Source organism: Taudactylus pleione, unplaced genomic scaffold (assembly GCF_031769625.1).
Source record: "Taudactylus pleione unplaced genomic scaffold, aTauple2 ptg000535l, whole genome shotgun sequence".
Classification (NCBI taxonomy): domain Eukaryota; kingdom Metazoa; phylum Chordata; class Amphibia; order Anura; family Myobatrachidae; genus Taudactylus; species Taudactylus pleione.
This window is the reverse complement of record NW_028284937.1, coordinates 9,857,989-9,873,717: the sequence shown is the minus strand read 5'-3', so window position 1 is coordinate 9,873,717 and position 15,729 is coordinate 9,857,989. Positions and strand designations below refer to the sequence as shown.

General features: G+C 41.2%; 1 protein-coding gene across 1 annotated transcript; it reads right to left on the bottom strand.

Moving 5' to 3' along the window:
* Positions 1-1,547: 1,547 nt before the first annotated feature.
* On the bottom strand, positions 1,548-15,229 carry KMT5C (lysine methyltransferase 5C). Its single transcript, XM_088450953.1, has 8 exons — positions 15,017-15,229; positions 12,221-12,380; positions 11,675-11,784; positions 9,379-9,542; positions 8,645-8,664; positions 7,571-7,707; positions 5,315-5,478; positions 1,548-3,688 (listed from the first exon to the last, which is right to left on the bottom strand). Exons 1-8 carry the CDS (start codon positions 15,124-15,126, stop codon positions 2,085-2,087), a joined length of 2,469 nt encoding a protein of 822 aa, XP_088307079.1. The 5' UTR covers positions 15,127-15,229; the 3' UTR covers positions 1,548-2,084.
* Between the last annotated feature and the right edge of the window lie 500 nt (positions 15,230-15,729).

Sequence of the window (15,729 nt, the reverse complement as noted above, 5' to 3'; positions counted from 1 at the left end):
CGCAGGCATTCACACTGAGGTGCACTGGGCAGACCCTCCAGGTGCATCATGAAGGTGTTTTGCAGTGCGTTTTGTAGACTAGGCCTGCTGAGAGCAACCCAGTCCTTAAACGCTGCAGGTACAAGGATTCATTGTTCTCAAAGCTTGTACAACTGATTTATGCAAGTACCAGGGCACATCCAAGTGTCTGAAGTGTTTAAAAGTAATTTGCTTGTATTGTATATGGAGAGTGAACAAGTTCTTTCAAAGTACTCACCTGAATTTATAAAACCCTAGTGTACACATCTTATCATTTGAATTATAATAAAATGTGGGCAGAGATACTCTAATATTTATATTACAAATCCTTGCTAGATTATACAATAAAAAAAAGGGATAGTCCCCCCAGTTGTCAGTTATCCAGAGATCAAATGTCACTTAGCTCTGTGACCATGTGAAACTACAAAACTGTTGTCCTAGTGCGATTAAACAGGTCTAATATTGTAACACTTTACTGTAGGGGGGTGCAATATTTACTATAGTACAGATTAAGTCTCCCATATACAAAATGCTTGGGACCAGGGGTATTTTAGACATTGGAATATTAAGTATTTTGAAATATTTGCATGCCATTATGAAATATTTTGGGAATGGGACCCAAATCTAAACACAGAATGCATTTATATTTTGTATATACTTTATACACACAGCCTGCAGGTCATTTTATACAATATTTTCAATAATTTTGTAGCTCAAACAAGGTTTTTGCAGACTGAACAATCAAAAAGCAAAGGTTTCACTATCTCAGTTATTTAATTAAAAAAAAAACAAAAAAAAACCCTCAGTATTTTGGAATATTTAGATGTGGGAGACTCAACCTGTACCCGGTTTTCTAATGTGGGGCCAGTCTTCATTTTCCATACCTCTACCAGGCATATATGCATAAAATATATATATATATTTTTTAAATTTAAAAATAATCAGCAATCTTTAGCTCCTGATATATGTCGGAAGAAGGTGAAATATTGGTGTACTTTGAACCTTATATCAATACTAGACTACCTAATGATTGTGGTTCTGTATAGATTTACCTTTTCCAATGTCAAAATGTAGTTGGATAAAAAGATAGAATAATCTTGAAGGAAATTATTTAAATACTTCAGTAACTAACTTTGCATTAAGTTATGCAATTTTTTTTTTTTTATTCACTCAAGAAAAAAAACAAAAAACCTTTATCTACATAGTCAATAGGGCAGGTCTAAACCTTTGAGTTCTGCTAAACACACTCCTCTTTCCTAAGAAGTAGTAAAATTATATGTAGAACATTTAAGAAAAAAAAAAAAAAAAAGTTATGAGAGTCAAATGATGCCCCCAAGCCTTTAAAAACAAACAAACAAAAAAAAAACTAATAGAAAAAATATTTTATACACCCTTAAAAAAACAACGGAAAAAAAAAAAAAAAAAAAGCATGCTTATGGCTTTGCTCTCTATCGGTGACAATACGGGAAAAGAAAAAAAAAATTGTATAAAACTACTTTGATCCTGCTGGTACAATACACTACACAAGATGTTGCACCATGCTTCTGTGTATTCTGAACATTTTGTACAACAAAAGATTCATTACACAATACAAAACTCTTGCCATTACATAAACAGAACATTATGGTGACAAACAAAAAGGTCCTGAAAGGAAATACCTTCTTAGATTACCAACATAGCACCATAAATATTAATAACAGAAGAAGGTAGAAAGAATTAAGTTCACTGATGGAAGTGCCTAATAAAAAAAATAATAAAAAGAATCAGGAAACAAAACAGCTGTTTTATCATGAAGAAAAAGAACAGAAAAGTTATTTTTCTTTTTTACAAAAAGGGTTGATAGATGAAATTGTATTTCCACCAGCTTTGAAGACTAAGGCAAACTGGTGTGTAAATCATCCTTGAGAAAGGACACCAGAAAAAATAAATGGGGATTTTTGGGGGGACGGGGGGGGCAGTAGCACCTACACAGAAAAGCTTCTGACAAAGCAAAGCTTCTAATCTCCCCAGTTTTCTCAATGTTATGGAATCAATAATAGTCAGGGAATGATAAGAGTCAGGAGTCTTCAGTCGGATTCATCACTTGATGTGGAAGCAATGTCTAGATTGATGGATCCATTGGTGACAACGAGACGCAGTCTTTTGGATGGTGTGAAAGGATTAAAAGTCACGTTTGTCTTCTTGTCATCGGTCAACAATTCAGACCCCTGTTTGATGAACATGTTAGCAGTTCCGTCTGTGACTGGCGTGCAGTAAGTATGTGCCCCATTAACCAGGCTTCCTCGTTTTAGATGGTTGTTTAAACCAAGTTCTACATATGGCTTGAGGGACAATTTAGGATCCAACTGCATCTCAACACTGAGGAGCTTCTGTGGAGTAGAGATACAGTTTTGAGGTCTTGTACTTGCACCTTTGCTTGTGGCTTTCATGTGCTTGTTTAAATCCAGGTTGGTCTCCTGTGGATTTTTAAGAGCGCTTCTTTTTCTTACCATTTTGTCTGTGCCTTTAAAAAGAAGTCGCCTGGATCTTAAAGAAAACCCTTTCTTTGCATATGACCTGGTTAAAGTTTCAGAATCCCCATTTTCACTTGTTTTTTCAGTTGGTGCACTGTATGAGGCACTGACAAACCTAGTTGCTTTAGCTTTTAATTGATCACAAGGGAGGTCAGCAGATAGATATGGTTTACAATTGGCTTGATGCATCTTTGTGGCAAGAGCCTGGGAAGAGCTTTGTGTGCTTGAGTTTTCAGGTAGTGAATCTCTCAATTTGCTCAAATTTACAGTTATGTAACGAGTTAATCCAAGTTGTTTTGGTGACACAGGTTCCGGATTTAATCGGAAGAGGCTTGTATCATTTAGATTCACAGTGTTTTCTTCAGGTACAGATCCAGCTGGCGGAAAGTTCTTGGTTTCTTGCATTTGTGACACATCATCTGAATGTAACCGGTTAGAGTCTAAAAGGGATACTAGAAAATCAGACTGTGGTTCAGCCGTAAAGGATTCTGTGCCATCAATGCTTTGCCTGTCTGTTTCCAATTCAGATTCTGGAACGGGACTGGATTCAAATCTTTCACACCATTCAACCTCATTTTGCTCATGCACATTTGGTTCTGGTTCAGAGGTAATGCCATTGGTGCGATTCACAATAGGACTGTTATATCTAGGAGAGTTGTTGTGTGCAACTACATGGTCCTCATCCACACTATGTTCATTAAAAAGTGCACAATTCAGAGAATAATCTTTGGCCTGTTTTTCCAAAGCAACAGTTGTACCTTGTTGAGATGTTAGAGATGAATTGTGTTCTGAGAAAGACGCAGTATCAGAGCCTGTATACAATCTTAGCTTATCAGGACTCATGTTTTGCCGTCTAAGCCTGACTGCAGGTTCTTTGCCCAGTTTGCAGCACTGGCCTCCACCTTGTGTTTCTGGGACAGAGGAGCCATGCCTACATTTTTTGAAGTTATGCAGAACAATACGCACATCCCTTAGTAGGGTCCCATGGGGCAGGGCAAACTTCAGAGACATTTGTGACCTGGTGATTTTAGGCTGTCGCGCTCCATTAAAACTGTAGCAGTAGTATGGAGAGGACGGTGGTGACCTGAGACTTAGCGGAAAAGTGCTATATTTGCAGCGTCCAGGGCTCTTTTTGGGGCTGGGAGATGTTCTAGAATCTTAAAAATAAAACAAACAAATATATATTATAACCACACAATTATTAGCAGGTAGTGTCACTCAGCTGGCATTTATTCTACACAAATTTAAGAGTGAAAAACCTCAAAAGATGGAGACATACTAATAGAAGTAAATGCAATAGTTAATGAACCTGTCAGATCAAAATACAGACTGAAGAAATGTTGAGAAGGTGAATACATCTGTTGGGTATGAGGAAGTAAAATGTATATACATCGCCCTCCAATCCGTTCACAGTGAAGACAATGTAATTTAAATGGTCCTCAAAACAGTATCACTGTGAGGAACGCTTTGTGTATACTCTATGGATGGCCTAACAATGCAACTTGCTCCATTTTTGGTCAATGCAGTGACTCAGTCAATATGAACAAACGTTGCTCATAGCGATCAACGGATTGCGATTCAGACGTCCAGTATGGGCAGTTCGCCGTTTCTGATGAAATGTGGTTTCATAACTACCCATGAGTACAAGCCTTAAGGGCTGCACAGAATTGTACTTGGCGAAATAAACACAAGGTACAGTGTTGCGTAAAAGTCTAAAAATAAAAACACTCTGTGGATTGCTCACCCTTACAGAAACTCATGTGGATTTCGAGCTATTGTCCTTTTAAAATATAGAATCTCCAAATGATTAGTGGAAGTTAGCAGTACCAATTACCTACTCAGAGCCTAGATAACCATTCTAAGCACATTCAGCATATCATAGAGGACAGTTATCGATTGCAGAAGCATGTGTTTTATATTCAGCATAGGGAGGGGTTCTACATGAGCTGCGGATGCCAAATTCACTAACAGAATGCTAAAAATCGATTGGATACAGAGGATATCTGCAGCTACAAAGTACTAGAGAACATTATTGAGATAAAGGAAATTGATCATATTGCCATTGCGGTCAGGAGAGAACTGGCAGCTGCCACACCAGAGATTTTACTTTTTGGACAACAGCAATCAGGATTTATAAGGCTGAACTGTATAGAACGGTACATTTTTTCAAGCCTACTAACAATGTAAGAAAATTCACTCAACTGCAGAAGCATCTTTGAGGCACTTTGTGACTAATGATTTTTGCAGCAACATAAACATGCTTACACCACAGGCTTTAGTTACAGTATTATACATCAAATACTAATTGCACTGGAAATCTTTTTATACAGACTACCATGAGTCTGCATACACTACAGGACTGCCAAATACATGGATGCAGAAATAACAATATCAGAGGACATTTATATTATTTTTAACATTGATTTGACTAAGCCACTCCTAGCAGTTCTCATATTATGCTAAATGCGTGTATTATAACCTCCTGTGTTATGGGAGGTTTTTACAATGAAGTCTATTTTTTATAACAGGCAGTTTGATCACAGAACAGCCTGAAGCTAAGCATCCCATGATTTTCCTACAGCTATAGAGAAACATCACTATTTGCATTCAACAAGTAAAATTTAAATAAGGGATCTTTTAAAGAAAAGGCAAATGTATGCTTCTAGCAATGATTTTCTAATTACACTACACTGGGGAAAATAAATAAATAACTTTGTATTAATACAACTGCTAAATAAATAATAAAAATAAAAACACAACATGCAAACCCCTCATAGCCTTACTTGAATAGCGCTTCTTTTTCCGGGTAGCACCGTGATGGGTTTGTTTGTGGCTTTGATCTCTCAGCCGTTGCAGACGACCATCTGTCTCTCTGAGCTGGTATTTTTCTAATGAGGTAGATTCACCTGATTCTCTCTTCCGCAGCCTGAAAGCTCCCTCCCCTTTTCTAGACAAAGGAGATTAGTAAATGACCTTACAAGCAGTACTGTAGACACACAAATACATACAATAAAAGGAAAATGGGTTTTTAGAAATTTACCAGAAGTAACCCTATACATCAAAGCTGGTGCAGGAAGGATTTTTATATTTACAAACGCCTGTTTCTTTTTTATTATAAGGAACAATGTCAAGAAGGTAGCTGGAGCATTGTTTCCTCCTGTGCATAATTGTGCTAGATTCCCTCATGGCAAGGTAGCTATTTGTGGCTTCTTCAGTCTGTCTTTTATGGCCTTTCCTAGCAACAGATGACGTCCTCTGACTAGAGTGCTGCCATCTGTTGCCAAAATATTAAAATCACTGGTGAAGGGACGATCCCCTTAAGTTTGGTAACTTTAAGGCCACCAGTGGAGAGAATGATGCACCTCTGAAGGCCGTCTCATTAACTGGCTTGAAAAGTGATGGGGAGACTTGCTGCATTTCAATATTATCAAGACAAAGCTCAAAACGGAAAATGGCGGGCTTGAACAGCGAACCTGAAAAGCCATTTGTTTCTTTCCAGATCAGTGTATGCAAAAATGAGTTCTTGTTGTCCAAGGAGACCATAAACCTACCTGCTCTATACTGTTTATGGACAGACTCCATATCTTGAAGCTAATCAAATCAAAGCTGCATGTTTAGGTTCTAAACGGGCTAAAAAGGTCTGTCTGATGTCTTGACTAAGAGGCAGGATTAGAATCCCAACCCCTTCTGCTTTTCAAAGACAAAGACCACTGGTAAAAAAACATTTGGGTGGGGACATAATGAAATGTATAATGTACTAGATGAAGTACCCTGCGTTGCCCGGGTTTGAATCTTCAAGTTCGCAAGTTTTATTTTGAAACCAACGGGAGGTCCAAGGGATCCAATGTTGCCACTCTGAAGTTTTCGTCCAAATTGATCCACTGGAAGGCTCAGAACAGGCACCCCGGGTCAACGTTGTGCCCAGCATACACCAATGGGAGGTCTGACCGGGACCCTAACCCACCCCCCCCTTAAACCTGGCCAGGACCCAACTGGCCCACCTTGCGTTGGTTTCATCCCAATCAATGCAGGGATGTCTGAATGCATAACCAGACAGACAAACAAGCCAATTCATTTTATATACAAGATCCAGAAGCAGATGTGAATCATGTCCTGTCGTGCTATTTGCAACAGTGTTTAGAAGCTGGTCACTTAGCTGAGAAAGCTACTTTCCCATCTGATGTCCTTTCACAAGCAGAGGAAGATTGCCCTCTGGATACAAAACCCGGGACTCCTAAGTGCGTAAGCATTAAAAGTAGATATCAACTTCTACCACCCCATGCCCTTATGTGGAGAACTTAATATTGTCCAGTTCTGGCTCAAATAAGACAATTCCTGAAAAGGCCAGGAATTCTATAGTTTTAGACTCTGCGTGTGCTTCAGAAGCCAAAGCACACATTATGCTGAGACCAGAGGCTGAAATCCTTGCACCAATGAGCTCAGCATCCAGAGCCGCATCCTCAAGGTATTAGGATGCCCGCCAGATGTGCTCAACCAAAGTTACAATTCCAGGCTTTTAACATTTATAAACCCTCCAAAAGCTGCATGTACCACCTCTCCACCCCTAACCCAAGCAGAGGCTAAAAGGTGCATATTCACACAGACTGCAAAACTAGAGCATGATTACGACATTGCAATCGTGTAGTCGTTTCACAGTCTGTGATGTGCCTACACTGAACATTCAGTCGTTCAGTGTAGGCACATCAATCATTCCCGAACATGGTCAACCTGATGTCGTCGTCAGGTTGACCAGCATGTTCAGGCGATGATAGATGTCAAAAACGACCAGCGGGTGGTCGTTTTTTACTTTAAACTGCCCGATTTGCAGACGATTACTGAGCGATTGCACGATTATGTCGTAAATCGTGCAATCGCTCAGCAATGTCGCGTAGTGGATACGCGGCATGAGACTGGCCTAAGCAATTCCTCAGCCACAATATATATATAAATTTAAAGATGGTTTGGATTTTTCCATCGTAAGGGCCACTAAGGATTCTTACGTAGAGCCCAAAAAACTCCGCTAACTCATGAAAACTCACCTCTCACAGGTGCAGCACTCGCACATCTCATTCTTCTCTCCAAAAAAACTGTCTCCATAGAAGCAGGTTATTTCTTCTTCGGGTTTAATGTCCCTGAGAACTTTTACACAAGCAGCGTTACCTTCTGATGGAACAAACTGAATCATGAAAAGAGAAGATCGTTTAGTTGTATGATGAACTGGTACAATTACCAACTACAAGGACCCAAAACCCACACACACAAAGCAGCATCAGTGATGACACAGGACTGGGGTTAAACTTGTCTAACTCATAAACGAACACTAGATTAAAATACTGTAACAAAGGTAATAAGTACAGTATTATAATTGTATTAGGTTATTGTTAACTGAGGGTTCTCTGTGAGACTAAAGAATTTGATAAAACTTTGTCAAGTGGGAATATTGTTTAGGACATGGAAAGCAAATGGTTTGGCCAATAATCCATAATCAAAGAAAAGTGACGAGACATTACAGTGAGAGGCCCATGCTCCCCAACTGTACATCATGATAGGGAAGGGTCTTTCATAATGCATGTAAATATACTCCATGTTGTACATATGCTAATTTCAGCAGAACAGATTACAATGGTGAAGAGGCTCAGTTTTTCCAGGAAGCTCCTAGGTGACAGCTAGTACAAACTAGGTGCAGGAGTTTATAATAATAATAATAAAAAAAAGGAAATATATTTTGCACAATTACCAATATTAAGAAATGTATTTCACAGATATAATAAGCCCTTTAGGGGCAATGGTAATTTAAAAAAAAAAAAAAAAGGGTTTAATAAAAACTAAAATTGGCAATCTTAAAAAAAAAATAAAAAAAAACATATAGACATAATTCCATGAATTACTGGTGTGCTATAAATGCCCACCATTATAATGTGACTTTCTGGCAATATATGTGTGACAAATGGGAAATACTAAATACGGATCTCTAGAGAAGGGGAATAAAAAAAAAAAACCTCCCATCATTTATGTTACATGCAATAGTCACACACGCAATCCTCCCCTGTCCAATCAGACCCATAGCCATGCAGAGCAGTTAATGTTTGCTAATTTAGCACAAATGAACATACCTTACAGTTGGGCCGACAGTCTTAAGTCCAGGATTGTGAGATTGGAAGAGGAGGGGGGGGGGGGGGGGGGGAAACAAAAAAATTAAATCATATGAATTACTGAGTCACTGTGGCATCACTGCCCCTGTACGAGAATCAACACCATGCACTTCTGCAGGCCACTTACTGTCAGCTCTGTTAGAGAAGCATCTTCCTCCTAACATGGCAACAGCTGAATGTTAGAAGTATGGAAGTCATTGCTAGTAGTACTAAATGAAATTATATGCAATCAGCCAGTTAATCATACGGCTTGTTCAATGTGTTATCCTAAAAACGTATAGAATAGTTTTTGTCCTGGAATAAACATATTGAGGCTTATACAGAATTGGCCGTAATTACAGCGGCATTGCGGGCATGGAACAAAATGGGGATATTGGCATTTATTCGGAACTGTACCCATCTACGCTACCGTCCCACCCTTATAATAAGCGCACACTAGCACCAGCCCTTGGTGCACCAGATCTAGTTAAGCATTAAGTACATGTTTGCATAACTGCACGCCCTTGGTAAACTTATGCCCCTTGACCCGTAAGTGGTCACCAGTAGTTCTCTGCAGTATGTGCTGTGCAATATAAATGCGCAAAGCCAACTAGTGTTCACCTCTGTATCAGCCCCATTGGATCTGACATTCCAAATCATTAGATATAGTAGTAAATAAAAAAAAAAAAAAGTGACATCTATCCCTGCTCATTTACCATGATTAATAAAAGCAGCAGGCCCCAGCCAAAGCTGTGCACACCTCTTCCTGGTGGAGTACATAACGCTGAAGTCATTCTCACCAAAGCGAAGGAGGGACTCATCGGCTTTGGTTAGCTCAGCTATGCAGCCCACAAGCAGCGCAATTTTGTCATTCTTTGCCCTGAAAAAGTAAAATTTTATTTGGGCATATTAAAAATGAAGCAAAATAAAGAGAAAAGAATCAAATGCAATTAACACCAATATTTTCCACACAGCTATATGAAGAAAAAGAAGTTTATTGGAAAATTAATTGTATAGATCTCCACATATTAAAGACGTAGCTGATAATCTTCCCACCTACATTTTCACGGTTTCCCTGGAGCAAGTGGTCAGTTCAGGGCTGTTGTAATAATAATAAGGCCACTCGCTTTACATTACATTATAGCTGTGCAGTTCCTAGTGGGAGTAGTTTGTACCCAGTGCAAATGTAGCAGAAGAATTACAGCAAATGGCACATTTGCAAACTACATTAAAGAAACCTACATACAGCACAGCGTAGGTATTGCTACATACAGAACAGGAGCAGATCCTTCAGTTGTATTGGCATTAAATGAAAGAAACAGTCTCCTACAGATGTGTCCTTATACACATCTTATCTTGTCAGTTACGCTAAAAAGCCCATCTCGGCGCTCCAGGTCCCGAGAAACTCTGCTAGCGTCAGGCGTCTTTTTTGCGGCAAATGCGTCCAAGTCGCAATGCGATGAGACTAGGATGCACTAGCAGACTGACGATATGCGACACTCATGGATCTTTGTGCGACTGAATCTCTGAACCTGTATACGAAGTGCTATAATGTAATAGTCACAGCTTTTTACATTCCGCTGTGCTTCATATACAGACTCCGGTGCACATCGATATGCAAGTGTCGCATATCAGATTAATCAGCAGAGTCTACTGGTGCATCCTAGTCGCATGACATTGCAACTTAAGTGCATTTTCGTCAAAAAGACACCGGACGCTAGCTGAGTAGCTCGGGACTCGGCGGCTTACTAACGCCAGGCAAGTAGTGCTGTGTGGCGTATTCAGGCTAGATACATGAGGACACATCTGTAGACGTACAATCAAAATGATTGAACCGTCCAAACATGAGAAATGGTTTGCATACCCCCCCCCCCTCATTTCAAATCCAGAACAGGTAACAGGAAAATGATCACTGGAATAGTTTTTTGTTGTTAGAGCAAGTGGCATATTGGGTTTATTTTGTTACAATTAAAAAAAATAGTTTATAGATAGAACACGGGTATATTTAAAAATATGTTGCTGGGGCAACCAATAAGCGTTGTATATCTCACAGGCTGTCTGTAACGGAACTAGAAGTCCCAGCACTATGAGATTAGTAGTATTACAATAGTAGGAATGGAACAGGCTGCTAACTGTTCTATAATCTGAGGTGCAGTTGCAACAGGCTGTAGTAATAGAAACTCCAAGGTAGAAAAGGGGTTTGATCTGTGCTGCAGCCATGTGGAGTTTTGTGGTATTGAAAGCACATGGAAGTGTTATAGTAAAGGACACTGGTATTCAACATGCATCCATCCAGCTGCTGTGAAACTACACATCCCAGCATGACCTGCCACAGGTTTGCTATTAGGGCATGCTAAAACAGTGGCAGGGCATGCTGGAATTTGTAGTACCAAAGCAGCTGGGGGGGGGGGCCGCATGGTGAATACCACCCGGTATAGGGTATTGTGTCCATTTTAAAAAGATAACTCTTCTACTGTATGGAAATTTCAAGATATTAACCCTATTCTTTTAAGCTTCAATATATGGACCATACGGAAAGCTTTGAAGAAACATGAAGATTTGTAAATTCTGTGACCCAGTCTGCTCTAAACAGTCTAATTATAGTACCACCACTCTTGGTATAGTTCCAGATTAACAGCTTCTACACCCTCATCTGCATCACTATCATGACATACTGTGGACAGACTGGACTGTCTAGGGTGGATTGGAGGACACAGGATTAGGAAGGACAATCAACATCAATAAACACAACTACACTAATAAAAGGGAGCTGTGCACAAAATAACAAATGCCTATTTGTTTGAATATTTATAGGAAGAAAAAAAAAAAAAAAAAAAAAACACACCTTTACTGATACAATACAACATCCCAATGTCTGAAGACAGCCCCTAGCCTACTAGGTGTGTTTTTGTATTCACACAAAGAGCATGTACAGTCATTCTAAAATGAAAACTCTCATTTAAAAGAACTTTTAACAAATGATCTTTTGAACCTTTTTGTTCGTTCACATACCATGGCTTTATAGCAACAACTTTGGCTCCATTGGTTTCCAAGGAGTAACGGCTGCAAGGAAGGATCATGAAGCCACTTTCTGGTAGAAAAATTCGCAGGTATCGATATATCTAAAAGTGAACCAGAAAAGTTACTGAGAAGAACAGTTTATACCCAGTGGACAAAAAAGGTTTGACCAGAATATTATTGCTACAACCCCCTTAATGTATTAAAGGTTCATTTTGCTTATTTATAAGGATACCTCTGTAATGGGAATTTTTTTTTTTTTACAAACTTTCCCCCACACTACTACACCAGAAAGAGGTCCTATACAGAACCCTGATGTTCAAGCCTTGCAGCTGCCCTTGTTACACCATGACTTCCTGTATCTTCTCAGATTACAGAAAGCCATGGGGTCCATGGCAACAATGACAGCTCCTGGCTGTAAATCAATCTAAACAACCAGTACCATATTAAAACGGATTTAATATATGACTGAAATGTGATGACCAATCATGCCAGTCCTCCCCCTTTTTGACTATTCCCAATGAGAGAGATATAACTTACATGCGTCTTGAGCATCGTTTCCTGCTGCGGTGTGCGGTTTTTGAGGTAATGATTAGCCCCCGTTACGAGTGAACAGAACGCTGCCTCAAAGTCTCTCTTCTTACGGAATGTGTGCAACGCCTCCCGCAAATGATGCTGTCTCCTTATAGAAGGCAAAGGACTGCAACACAAGGACATGGCTCAGCAAACCTCCTATTAAACACTTATGTCATCACATCCTGCTTTGCCTAGTCCTTTCCCACAGTCTTTTTTTTTTACCTCGGAAAATAATTGCATCTTGGGAAGTCCCCTTATTTACATCTATAAATATTTTTTTATTTGCTGAAGCGGTTTCTTGGCTTATGACACAAGTAACCTTTACTTCCCTTACACCATTTAGCACAAACTTCCTGTCTCTTCAGTCTCTAAGGTAAGGGTGGGCGATAAGCGGCTCCCCAGCTGTTGTAGAACTACACATCCCAGCATGCCCTGCTAGTTTTGCTATTTAGCCATGATAAAACGGTTGCAAGGCATGCTGGGATTTGTAGTTCAACAACAGCTGAAAGGCCACTTATTGCCCACCCCAGGGTCTACTCATAGAGCAGTGAAATGTCCTGTTTAGATGACAACAGGGCTTTTCACTGCTTTCGGCAATTCATACAGGGGGTTACCGCGGGCACCCTGCTTTGTGTATGAATCGCATCACCATACTTTCGTATGGCGAGTGCAATTCATAAAGGAACGGAAAGCTCCATTGCAGCAGGTCTAACCTGACATGCTGCTCTGGCGCGCCGGCGTATGCGCAGTGATAAACAGGTATATCCAGCTCGCGCTATGTCTGTCTTCTCACTGCTTCCAGGCATCACGGAAGGGCTGAATAGCGCATGAAGACGTCGGACAGGTAAGTGTACATGAATGGCAAGTAAACATCACTATACATCGCATCAATGTGATATAGTGATATTTTTCAGTAGCCACCTCATGTTCTTCATGAATACCTTAAACAGCCTTTACAGGCAATGAGAAAATGTAATATGTTAGTGTGATATATATATATGTCGCTATCTAATTTCCATTGGCTATGAGGGCTTAGTTTATATAGTGTCCTATATCTGGGGGGACCGCAATAACCACAGTGACAGTTGTGTCTTAGGAATTAACTACTTTGCCTCAGACATAAATATATCCAAAATGAGTTCCACTCTGAAGAAATAAAATGTGTTCCATCTTCAAGCACTTTTGGGGGACGACGACTATTGTTTTATGGGCACCCGACGGACCTATTCAATTGTTGCTCCAATAGGGCACAAGTGCCACGGCCACACATTACTGCTTGCACCAGCCTGAAGTGGTGAGCAGAAATCAGCGAAAAGTCAACTGTTTCTGACATGCTGCACAGTACTTTACATGGGTTTAGCCACTTTACGCACATTGGCGCACTTGGGCAAAATAAACGTGGCATTCACATCTGACTAAAGCAACAATTAACTAGCTCCGCAACGAGTGCCTGAAAAACAATTGAATTCCCCCCTTTGCATGAGACAGTTTTTAAGCCGACCTTATAAAGGGCCAGTAGCGATTTGATTAACAGTGATTAAAAGCCGACTGTACAGCAAATTTGTGGCCCATAATATATAGGATATTTCCCATAGTAATCTGCCTCCGGTTTAAAAAAAAAAAGCCATAGAGTGTATGAGGGTCAAAGCACAGCTGTCCGGAAATATGGCAAAGATAAAGGTCTGAAAGGTTTATTATTGTAAATGGTTAATTCTGGGTGGAAGGATCTTTAAATTAAATGCAGGTGAAGTGGGCTTTAGAGAAAAGGACCACAGACTGCAAACTATACCCCAGGTCAGACCCACGCTCTGTTCCTCGTGTCCTGTTGCAGCTTCAGACGATTATTGAAGTAAAAGGCATGCACACATAGGGCCGTATTCAATTAGGTGCGAAAAGTCAGTTTCTGCAGAAAAGTATCGCCGATTAAGTAATTTCGGCAGGTGAAAACTTATCCCCAGTATTCAATTCCGTTGGAATAAGTCAATGCATTGGAATAAGCTAAAAAGATTTGCTTATGAAAGCTGTCGAAAAAAGTGCCCAAGTGCCTAACCCTAAGCCCCCCTTCGCTTCAACCCAAGTCCCCCAGGTGGGGGGGGGTGCCTAACCCTGACCTCCCCGGTGTGCCTAAGCCCCCCCCCTTCCCTAAACCTATCCCACCCCACCCCACAGCTGTCCACACCCGGCTTACCTTCGATCGGTAAGCAGGGTGTCGGGCTCCTGGCGTAGGTCTAATGACAGTCGTCAGGAAATTCGACGCCTGTCATTAGTGCCTTTCCAGGATTAAGCAGTCGGGAAGCCGGCTGTCGGGATTAGGTCCGCTGGCTTCGTGACTGCATACCCTCCAGCTGGTTCCCACCGCTGCTATCACTGGGTACACACATTGTTTAGTGTGTACCCAGCTTAATGCCCTTTTCACCCATACAATATTGAAAAGAAAACTTCATTAAAATAAAAAAGGAAACAAAAAAAAATAAATAATTATCCAACCAACTGTACCAGTATAGTATCACCCCATCGGGACTGTTCTGCCCTTACATGGGCAGGATGGCACAGAGGGTGGCAGGTACAATACTGGGCACATTTTCAAAAAGTTTGGCACAAGAGACTCTGATAGTAGCTCACAGATTTGTAATAAAGACATTTCCGTGCAGAGTGGTGGTTACATGTACAAGTGTCAGTATGTGGGCCCCTGAGTGATCCAGCCCTGGGCGAGGAGAGGAGGGAGCACACAGCTAAGCAGCCGCACACAATACCACTCACCTGACGCTCATCTTGTGCGTCCTGAAGCCCAGGTACGGATCCAGCACCAGGCTAGTCGCCAGGTCATCATTCTCACAGAGCTCTCTCGCCGTCACCCGGTGAGAACCCATGGCAGGCAGTGTCTCCTCCACCACGTTTTATTTCCCGGGCGCTTCGCCCGGCTAAAGCCCCCCCTGCCGCCCAGCACCGTGACGCGGCCGAAAGTCGCGATGCGATGACGTTTCATATAGGTAACAGCGCGACTTACTGGCCGCGTCACGGTGCCGGGCGGTGTCAGGCTGGAGGGCAGAGAGAATCCCTCCCCCTGTACTGAAGGGGGGCGCGGGTGTTGGTGGGACGCTAATGATAATGACTTGTTGGGAAATGGACGGGCCGCACACATGCATACGGTCGCTAGGGAAGCAGTACAGGGACAGTGGTGGCTACCCGACTCCGTTCTCTGCGTGCCAGCGGCCTGTGTTACATCTTACTGGCTCTACTGTAAGACCAGCACGTGGGGCAGTATTTGGGGCGGCCATCATCAGTCCAGCCAGCACGTGGGGCAGTAACTGGGCAGCGCTGCCATGCGTGTCCAAAAAGCAATTGGGGCAGTGTTTGGGTCCAAAGAAAGCAATTGGGCAGTATGTGGGCACTGTTAGGAAAAAATTTATTTGTGTCAAAAAGTGATGGGCCAGCATGTGGGTGCTGCAAATAAAATATGTGTCCAAAAAGCA

Coding starts and splice junctions, on each gene's coding strand:
- KMT5C (XM_088450953.1), bottom strand. CDS start 15,126: ATGGGTTCTCACCGGGTGACGGCGAGAGAGCTCTGTGAGAATGATGAC. Junction 9,543..11,674: donor GTTGTTGCTATAAAGCCATG/GTATGTGAACGA, acceptor TTACTTTTTCAG/GGCAAAGAATGACAAAATTG. Junction 8,665..9,378: donor TGCTGCTTTTATTAATCATG/GTAAATGAGCAG, acceptor CCTGGACTTAAG/ACTGTCGGCCCAACTGTAAG.